Consider the following 9,427-nt stretch of genomic DNA (forward strand, 5'->3'; position numbering starts at 1 on the left):
TGGTGAGACTACTGCGGGAAATGGTTTCTCCGTGGTACCGTACTACAACAGTCACTGCAGACGTGATGTCTATTATCTCTATTCAGCTTTTCTACATAGTATAACTCCAGTCAGGGAGGATATATTTTGAACTTGTGTCGTGGAATCACAGTATACCGCAGATGCATGCCTCGTTCTGCTATCAGATCGCAGGGAGGCTATCGTAAAAGCTCAGGGGCAAAAACGGGACAGTAAGGGAGCTGCTCACAACAGTTTCACTCTTTCTTGTAAGCCAACCCTAACCATAAGTTGGCCATGTTAAATGTTGTGAGAGCACTGAAGGGGGCCATCGGTCCACACATATCTCAACTCGGAGATCGTCGATAGTTCTGGGCCGTACATCCATGTCCCTCCTTGCCGGGGCTTTCCCTGCAGAAAGTTACGGTATATCAGGAATGCCGTTGGCGGACTCAGGGCCCGGGGGCGCATTAGTATCGTCGAAATAGTGATCCTCAAAGAAGAGTCTCCACCCTGGCATTCCGTTGCCATGCGCGTTTGGATCATATTGGAACACAGCATTTCGTCTCCATTCCTGATCCCTAATGGGGTCACTTTTATACTCCCCATTCTTATCGAAGATATATGGGACAGCGACGTACATCCTCGCCGCCGTGGGTGCTCCAGGAAGAAGTCTTTTATTTAGCAAGTCACGTAGTTCTGCAAATTTCCCGTTGTAGTTTGCTAAGAAAGGATTGTTGGGTGATAGTTCCCTGCGAGGGTGCATGATGTAGATGCGCGTGTCGTCCTCTGCCCCATTGAAGATTGTTGGGTCGAGGGCCGGGCCCACCCCGTCTTGTGGTTTATCACCAGAAATGAAATTGAGGACGCGTCTCTGGAAGTCTGCTCGTTGTAAAAAACTAGGATTCTCCCAGTAGTGTGCCTAGAAAAGAAGGGTTAGCTGCGGTAATGATCCATAGGGATTGAATGGCTCTGGGCCTGGACCTAAATGGTGCTGCTCGAGCAAGCTTCCCATACCGGTCTTGAGCTGGGTTGGACACTTGACATCGAAAGGGCAATTCTTCGAATGTGTGATGTTGCATACCATGTAGACCCCTGTTCTAGACACCACTGTTACGACAGTACACCCCATAAGACCCGTGGTGGCGATTTGAAAGGCACCACTATCCTGAAATCTTCGCTGCTGGGCCATCGACTCACTGGTCTCGATACGGCCTCGATATTTAATTATCGGCAGAGGCTTCCCGAAATACGGATCCCAAGCTTTCTTAAGTAGGTTTGCTTGTTTTGGAACGTAATCTCGGATATCGGCAAGGGTCAGGTCTGTAAAGGCACGCGGGTGGAGGCTTGTCCTTTCCACAAGCTGATGAGATGCGTTGCTATCACCTTTAACTTCGGTGAGGCGAAGCCCGTAGCTGCGTCTATTCAAGCTACCGGAGCAACCTTCTGAGGCTGGACCACATAAAGCACGGCATGAAGGAGCATCTGGATTATCCCAAGTGCTTGCACCGCATTCAGGATCACTAAAGAGGGTCAGACAAGGTACCGTGAGGGAGCTGGGTAAACCTTACGCTCGGGGATATACAAAGTGGCTCTTGTTAGCCTCCACCCCAAACGAGGTGGCTCTCAACTCCCCTACCTGGGAGTAAGTGAAGGATTTATCGGCGCCGATGAGTTTCCACCAAAGCGCTATGGAGATCAAAAGCCCCCATTTCAAGGTATGTGACATGGTCATGTTGGTCTCGCAGGATCTTCAACCTTGCTGCTCTTTTGAAGGAGAGATACCTAAAGACAAGCTGAATAATCTAGCCTCAGCAATGGAAGACACAGCAAGAAATGAATGTGGAAGGATAGTGGGCAGTATCATCTGGGCTCGCTTGACAACCTTTGTAACATCTCTGAGGATTAGAAAAAATATGGGAAAGGTGGCCTTGAATTACCCGTGATCCTATTCTGTAAATTGAGGTTACATCGCCTGATAAATCCCATAATTGAAAAGCCAAGGCATTACCAGGGTACCTCTGTGCTTGGACTATTGTTTGAGATCTAGACTTCCACACCATGGCTCTTCTAAATAGTCCAATCTAATCGACTCTTATCTTCTGTTGGTAGGTACAACTAGTCTTCTGGCGTCGGACCCTCTCCGGCGGATACCATGTAGAGCAGCCCCTGGCCGTCTGCCCCATGTGCTTTCTTTTGGTTCGTGGAAAAAGTACAGACTACCCAGGTCGTCATCCAGCCCTCGGAGCCGTAACAACCCCAGGTCTGGCATAGCTGTAGACAGCAAACGAAAAAGATGACTGAAATCTCCGGGCATCATAAACAATCCGTCCAAGGTCAACTCTAGCAGCCTCGGGGACCGGCGGAAGAAGGTCATGATCGGGTTCTCGGACGTGTGGAGATCCTGAAGTTTACATCGCTTCAAGTTTGCAAATGCACAGGAAATCCCGATCTGGTTGAAGAATCCCCGTTCTTCACTGCACGCATCCGTTTCTTCCAAGTCGTCACCCTCCCACACGAGGTGTAGTTCTTCGAGGAAAGGGCACATGGTGAGGAGATCACAAAGCGACTGAATGTTCTGTCGGGCTTCGTTCGCGGTCAGCGGTAGACGCAAGTCCCGAGGGCTGCACTCGAAATTGAATCCCCGGGTTGAGTGGCCTAGACTCAGGCAGAACTTGGTGCAGTTTCGCAAGGATGTTGCCAGGGGCGTCCGGTGGTGAGATAGCGCAAGAGCGACATCACTAAAAGCTAAACTACATTGGCCGTTGTCAAAGTGGTGATCGTGCACGTAAGCGTCGCCGAAAATATCGAGTTCTCGGATTGGGATTTCCGTCCTCGCGATGGCAGAGATGGTCGCGTGGAACACCCGAGCTGTGACATCCCTGTCCCATGTAGAGAAGTTGTCAACCTCCAGGGAGATAGACAGCGACGGCTGATTGCCCCGGTGGGATGCTGGCCGGTCGCGTATGTTCGCGAATGCTTGGGCCAGTAGCTCGGTTGCGTCGAAATCAGCATCAGACTGCTCCGTGCGCTCGACACAGTCACACAGCGTGAGCCGTTGAAGCCAGAGGCCCACCTGTCCTGGCTGGGTGAAGCGAACCAGCTGTTCTAGCGCAGCCTCTGTCATTTTCACTCTCTTAGAAGAGTAAAATCTCCGAGAAATAGCGGCAGTAGATATGTGGGATAAGATAGTACGTCCAGTCAGACGGAGCGCGCAGACATCCCGGAGATCGAGCCAGCTCACAATAGTGTCGACTAACTCGGTCGGAAGGGTCTCCATATCCATAGAATAAGATTGAGTGAAGTCTGCCAGAGAAGGAGTAAAGGGGGAAGGGGACAAATAAAGCATATCCCGGAGTCCTATTTAATATGAGACCATCTTTAGCGGTTCTTGGCGGTTACATCGCGTTGTTTCCCCAAAGCCCTAGCCGGCAGGGTCTCGGACGCTCGGGCCTGGCATATCAAGCCTTGTGAACGCATGAACGAATGACAGCCCGGTCTGTTGAACTAATAGCACGTGTGGGAACTTGCTTGTCTCCAGGGAAGTGAACCCTGCTTCTAGGCATCTTGAAGTCAGATGTGGCAGGCTTCAACGGCCCCAGTTTTGCAGTCACTCCTATGGGGCCCTCCACTATTGTGGTAAGACACTGGACAGACACTGGCGTGAAAGATACATGCTCCAGTTGCGAAGAGGACAACAATCCTATCTTTACCATATACACATTTTCCGACCTTGGTTCTCTCTCGGACCTCTCCTAGAAGACCAGACAATCACAAACCAATAAATTTCAGAAGAAACAGAAACGTACTCTAGAGTGAGAAATGTCATATTTACCCTACCAGCTCAACACATCTCTCCGAACCCCCCTACCAAAACGCCTCCGTATCAATGGCCACAATCTTCCCCGGCTCCACCATCGACCCATTGATCGGAAAATTGAACCCCCCACCAGTAAGAACATACAACGTCTTCGTGTCGCCCTTCACCTTCCCAAAAGCCCCGGTCGTCGACCCCGCGACGGTCATCTGATCCGACTGCCCGGCGACGGTGAGGATCTCCCCCTCAGGGGTGATCGCCAACACGCGACTATCAGCATTGGTCATCGCCCAGATGGTCTCGCGGTCGTATCTCCCGTCCGCATTCCCACCGCCGAACGTGAATTTATCCAGGAAGATGGACCGCACCTCGGCCACCAGCTCACTCTCCGCCCCGGCCGCCGCGTACCCGTCGTCGGTGAGGCGGATGCGCGACAGCGTCGCCGCGAAGGCATTGCTCCAGTACAGGTAGCCGTTGTGGATGTTGATGTCGTCGATGCCGACGGGCGCAGAGGCCCAGGGCGGGTAATGCATGTCGGGGACCTGGATGGCGAGGTCGTAGGCGCCGGTGGTGAGGTCGACGCGCCAGACAAGGCCGTGGGAGGCGTCCGACACCAGCACGGTGGTGGGCGAGATCGTGTCCATCCCCGTCATGAAGCCGCCGCCGGCGATGCGGACGATCTCCCGGGCCTGTGGGGGCTGCTTGCTGTTGGCTTTGGTGGGACGGAGATCGAGCTCCCACACGCCAAAGGTCCCCGGGATGACGGTTGCGTAGGTCGAGGTGTTGCCGGCTACGATGGTGAAGATGTCCGGCTGGGTTTCGATGATGCTGGTTAGGGTGTTCACCTCGTCGAAGGCGCGGATTAGGGTTACTGTGGGCGGGTCCGGGTCATTTGCGTTGGTCACCCCCGTGAGGTAGTAGAGCGAGGCGTCGGGGAAGGCGGTCACGGCGAGGAGGTCGCCGTTGGAACGCACGTAGATACTTTCCAGGTATGTGGGGAAGGATGGAAATTGGTAGATTTGTCGCAGGGGGAGAGGGAGCTCCGGGGCGTGGCAGGTCTTGGGGAGCGCGGAGACGGTCGCCACGCCCAGGAGAGCTACCAATGTCTGTCGTAGGAGCCACATTTTGTGTGGTGTTTTTTTCTGAGTGGGAGGGTTTGAAGCGACCCTTGACCTAACTCATCTCGAAAAAAAATCAGCATTCAACAAAGTCGAAAGATGAAAAGTCTGGAATCCGATATATGAAGTCAGCCCTAACTGGGAGGGTGGTGAGGCTCCGAACTGCCGGTTTGGGGGGATTTCCCCCGAAAATTGCGGGTGGAGCGCAGCAGGCTGATTTCTCCGAATCCCCCTTTGGGCTCCGATCGACCCCGGCACATCATCCATGCAGCTAAAGTCTAGTCTCCAAGCTGCACAATGACCGGCGGCAGAAGACCAGAAAATAAAATCTCATCATCTCATTTCTCTTTACAGCCCTGTCACTCTTCATACTGAGCTTTCGGAAAGAGCGACTCGGATCTGGTGGCCTTGGTCAATTCTTCGGGGTCAAAATGAAGGCAGTGCTGTACACCTTTCTCGCCTATGTCACCGGCTGGACCGGAATGCAAGGGTTCTGGGAAACCAGCGACCAAGCTGTGTTGTCCGTACCTGTCAATCCAGTCATCACCGGTGCCAGCAGCCAGACGTGCGAAAATACACCCACCTCGCGACACTGCTGGGGCGAGTACAGCATCGACACCAACTACTACACCACAGTCCCCACCACAGGACACACCGTCGAGGTGTGGCTCTCGGTGCAGGAAGGCATCTGCAATCAGGATGGCTACAACCGACCCTGCATGACCTTCAACGGGACGATGCCCGGCCCACTGATCACAGCCAACTGGGGCGACGAGCTGGTCATCCACGTCACCAACAATCTGAAGTCCAACGGCACATCAATCCACTGGCACGGAGTCCGACAGCACAATAATGTCCACAACGACGGCGTTCCGGGAGTCACCCAATGTCCGATCACCCCGGGGGAGACCTTCACCTATCGATTCCAGGCGACCCAGTACGGAACCACCTGGTACCACAGCCACTTCTCGCTGCAATACGCAGAGGGCCTCTTCGGACCCTTGGTAATCCAGGGGCCAGCGACGGCCAACTACGACGAGGACCTGGGGACGCTGTTCCTGCAGGACTGGTCGCACACTCCGTCTTACATCGACTGGACCGCCAAGGAGAAATACGGCATGACCAAATCCCAGAATAACCTGCTGGTCAACGGGACCAACACCTTCGACTGCCTCTCGAGCGACAGTGCCGATGCTAACTGCGTGGGCGGTGGCCGTAAGTTCGAGGCCGTGTTCGAGCCCGGCAAGAAATACCGTCTGCGGTTGATCAACGTCGCCGTGGACAGTCAGTTCCAGTTCAGCATCGACGGCCACACCCTGACAGTGATTTCGACGGACTTCGTGCCGATCGAGCCCTACTTCACGGACAATGTGTTGATCAACGTGGCGCAGCGGTACGATGTCATTGTCGAGGCCAACGCCCCGCCCGGTGACTACTGGCTCCGCGCCGGCTGGGTCAAGTCTTGCGCCGGTGTGGCCAACGACCATCCTGATGATTCGACTGGGATTGTTCGGTATAGCACGGGGAGTCGCAGAAGCCAGATTCAGTCGCTTCCGACGAGTGTCAGCCACGTCCAGCCACCCGCCGTCTGTCTGGACGAGCCTCTCGACCGACTGGTGCCGCACCTGCAGCTGGACGTGACCAACATCACCGGCACGACGGTCGAAGACATCAATGTCCGGCTGACGGGGGCCTCGTTCTTCCAGTGGACGATCAATAGCAGCTCCTTCATGCTGGACTGGACCCGGCCGACGCTCATGCAGATCTTCGACGGCGAGACTAGCTTCCCGTCGCAGTCCAACGTGGTCAAAGTGGATGTATGAAGCAGCCCCTCTTTCCTCGACCTACCCCCCGATTCCATTCCCCTTTCCCAGATAATCATAGCCAACACTAACACGCAACAGAAGAAATCGCCCACCGAAGCCAACGAATGGGCCGTCCTCGTCATCGAGAACAAGGCCGTCGCCCTGCTGGGCGCCATCGCCCACCCGATCCACCTCCACGGCCACGACTTCTGGATCCTCGCCCAAGAGGGCGCCACCTGGGACGGGACGACCACCTCGTGGGAGACGGTCAACCCGCCGCGGCGCGACACGGCCATCCTGCCGGCCCGGGGCCACCTGGTCATCGCGTTCCAGCTGGACAACCCGGGCGCCTGGCTGGTCCACTGCCACATCGCGTGGCATGCGGGCCAGGGGCTGGCCTTGCAGTTCGTGGAGAGCCAGCGGGATATCACGCTGCAGGCGGCGGAGAGAAGTGGGTTTGACGAGACGTGCGACAAGTGGGATTACTGGTGGGCGACAGCGCCGTATCCGCAGGATGACTCGGGGATTTAGCCTTTCTTTGTCTTAGATACATAAGAATCTCGTTTTGCTTGTTCGTTATACTGAGCCACATCGTTTGTAATGTTTCAAAATCAAATTCGCAAGGCTTGTATAAGGATGGTCTTTAACCTGAGACGGGCCTTTCATTTCTATATTCTTTCAAGAGTTCTAACTTTAGTGAAGAGAAGAGACAAGTATCATAAGAACAGTCAGGTAACTGGCCAGTAGAAATCTATTCTCGTGCTAAACCACTATCTACCCCCCACCAACCCGGCCATTCCCCACACATCTCTGGAAGGCATCACGGCAACGGCACCCCGAAACACTCCACCAACGCGACCGTCCGCGCCTCGTTGACCGTCGGCTGGCCCAGCACATACATGGTCTGGAGGTTGCGGTACTTGCCGCCGACCTGGATGATCAGGCGCGTGTTCTGGGTGCCGCCGGTGCCGATGCCGGACTCCTCGATGAAGAACGGCTCGCCGTCGTCGGCATGCCCGTAGGCCCAGATGAAGGCCATCTGCGCCTTTCCGGTGTCGTTGCTGGAGACGATGATGGGCGCCGCCAGGCCGCCCTCGATGGTCGCGTTGAAGCCCGGGCCGTAGATGGTGCCGCCGGTGATGGGCTCGACGATGCGGACGCCGCCTTCCAGCAGAGAGATGGGGCTGAGGGGCGGGCTGAGGTTGACGGTGGCGCTGAAGAGGTAGGTCGAGGTTAAGGTTGTGGGGGTGGGAGTGGCCATCTTCCGTTTTGGAGGATTGTATGAGTGTGGGTGGGTGGGTTATGTGGATTGATTGGTTGGGTGTCAGCTCCAACGACAGGCTTGGAACCGAGATTCGTAGCTTAATGTTTTCTTATTGTCTCTAACCGGGGGGTCAAGGTGCATTGGCTGCCACCTGTGCTCAATATATTGTCGGATGGGATGATAATATTCGGAGTGTACGGACTCGACGACCTCCAACCCAGGCTAGCCCTAATTCCATCCTCCCGCCGGCCGTATATGCGAGGCCTGCCTCCGATAACCCCGGCTCGGAATTCTTCGGTACAAAACCCCCCTCCTGCCTTTTCTCTCTCCGAGTCCGCTGATTGAAGTATGGAAGCATGCAGTGTACCTTTCAACATCTTGGAGTTAATCCTTACAAGCATCGAAGCTAAAACAAATCAGCCCACTGACAATGGTCCCTCCCCTGCGCGTTCCCCCGCTCAACCTGAACCTCAGTCGCGCGACGCCCCGCCCCGCTCCGACTACCACACCAGCTACTAAAAGATCCTCCTCCCCGTCCCCAGCGCTCCTCCGTCCGCACTGCTGCAGCAGCACCACCACTACAGCAATCACCACAGGCAGCAGATCTCTGACAACCCTCTCGCCTCCCAACACCAACAGACCAACAATCCCCCCGCCCAACCCTTTCTCCCGCGCAACCCGATACCACCCAACAGCCACCATGTCGACCGCCATGCCAGCCACGCACGGCCACAACGAAGCCTGCTGCAACATCCCCCCCGTGGTCGCCGACGGCTACATCCCCAAGGGATCCTACGAGCACCTCGGGGGGATGAAGACCTGTATGATGCCCCTGGCCCCTCATTCCCCCCTCCTTTCCCTTCCCCTACAACACCTCAGACTAATAAAGAGAAACAGACGTGACCGGCCCCGCCACCACCACAAAAGGCATAATCTCCATCTTCGACATCTTCGGCTACTTCGACCAGACCCTGCAGGGCGCCGATATCCTGGCCACCGGCGGCGGGGCAAGCCAGCAGTACCGCCTCTTCATGCCGGATTGGTTCAAGGGGAAGCCGTGCCCGGTAGAATGGTGGGTTTTGCCTTTCCAGCCCTTGTTCCTTTCCAGCCCTTGTACCATATACATCATCTACATCCTCCTCCTAGATACAACCCCTATCCACCCTTACCCTTTTACCCCCCCCCCAAAACCCACTCCACCAAACTAATCTGACACATGGTAGGTATCCCCCGGACACCCCGGAGAAACAAAGCAAGCTAGGCGAATGGTTCGGCCAAAACAGCCCCGTGGCCGTCGCCGAGGCCCTCCCCGCCTACGTCGAGGCCGTTCAAGCCGCCAACCCAACCATAACATCGTGGTCGTTGATCGGGGTACGTATATACATACCCCCCTTCCCCATCCCCTTTTCGTTCCCCTTCCCCCGCC

At 55.5% G+C, this 9,427-nt stretch overlaps 5 protein-coding genes across 5 annotated transcripts in view; 2 read left to right on the forward strand and 3 right to left on the reverse strand.

Moving 5' to 3' along the window:
- Window positions 1-418: 418 nt before the first annotated feature.
- Window positions 419-3,291, reverse strand: BO66DRAFT_468278 (uncharacterized protein; the record flags this gene model as incomplete). Its single annotated transcript, XM_025652639.1, has 3 exons — window positions 2,218-3,291; window positions 1,432-1,520; window positions 419-919 (listed from the first exon to the last, which is right to left on the reverse strand). The coding sequence occupies exons 1-3, from the start codon at window positions 3,281-3,283 to the stop codon at window positions 419-421; spliced, it is 1,656 nt and encodes a 551-aa protein (XP_025507672.1). The 5' UTR covers window positions 3,284-3,291.
- A 573-nt stretch (window positions 3,292-3,864) lies between these two features.
- Window positions 3,865-4,938, reverse strand: BO66DRAFT_459504 (uncharacterized protein; the record flags this gene model as incomplete). Its single annotated transcript, XM_025652260.1, has 1 exon — window positions 3,865-4,938. One exon carries the CDS (start codon window positions 4,936-4,938, stop codon window positions 3,865-3,867), a length of 1,074 nt encoding a protein of 357 aa, XP_025507673.1.
- Window positions 4,939-5,414: 476 nt separating this feature from the next.
- BO66DRAFT_314390 (multicopper oxidase family protein) lies at window positions 5,415-7,268 on the forward strand (the record flags this gene model as incomplete). Its single annotated transcript, XM_025643432.1, has 2 exons — window positions 5,415-6,749; window positions 6,837-7,268. 2 exons carry the CDS (start codon window positions 5,415-5,417, stop codon window positions 7,266-7,268), a joined length of 1,767 nt encoding a protein of 588 aa, XP_025507674.1.
- A 289-nt stretch (window positions 7,269-7,557) lies between these two features.
- Window positions 7,558-7,998, reverse strand: BO66DRAFT_314352 (uncharacterized protein; the record flags this gene model as incomplete). The annotated part of the gene is made up of 1 exon (XM_025643430.1): window positions 7,558-7,998. One exon carries the CDS (start codon window positions 7,996-7,998, stop codon window positions 7,558-7,560), a length of 441 nt encoding a protein of 146 aa, XP_025507675.1.
- Window positions 7,999-8,701: 703 nt separating this feature from the next.
- BO66DRAFT_314245 (alpha/beta-hydrolase) overlaps window positions 8,702-9,427 on the forward strand; it is a gene marked incomplete at both ends in the record, with an annotated part of 1,229 nt that continues 503 nt past the window's right edge. Inside the window, 3 exons of the mRNA XM_025643424.1 lie at window positions 8,702-8,822; window positions 8,899-9,073; window positions 9,225-9,372. Of these exons, the coding sequence (XP_025507676.1) occupies window positions 8,702-8,822; window positions 8,899-9,073; window positions 9,225-9,372 (444 nt within the window). The remainder of the gene's footprint in view (window positions 8,823-8,898; window positions 9,074-9,224; window positions 9,373-9,427) is intronic.

Source organism: Aspergillus aculeatinus (genome assembly GCF_003184765.1).
Source record: "Aspergillus aculeatinus CBS 121060 unplaced genomic scaffold BO66scaffold_5, whole genome shotgun sequence".
Taxonomy (NCBI): domain Eukaryota; kingdom Fungi; phylum Ascomycota; class Eurotiomycetes; order Eurotiales; family Aspergillaceae; genus Aspergillus; species Aspergillus aculeatinus.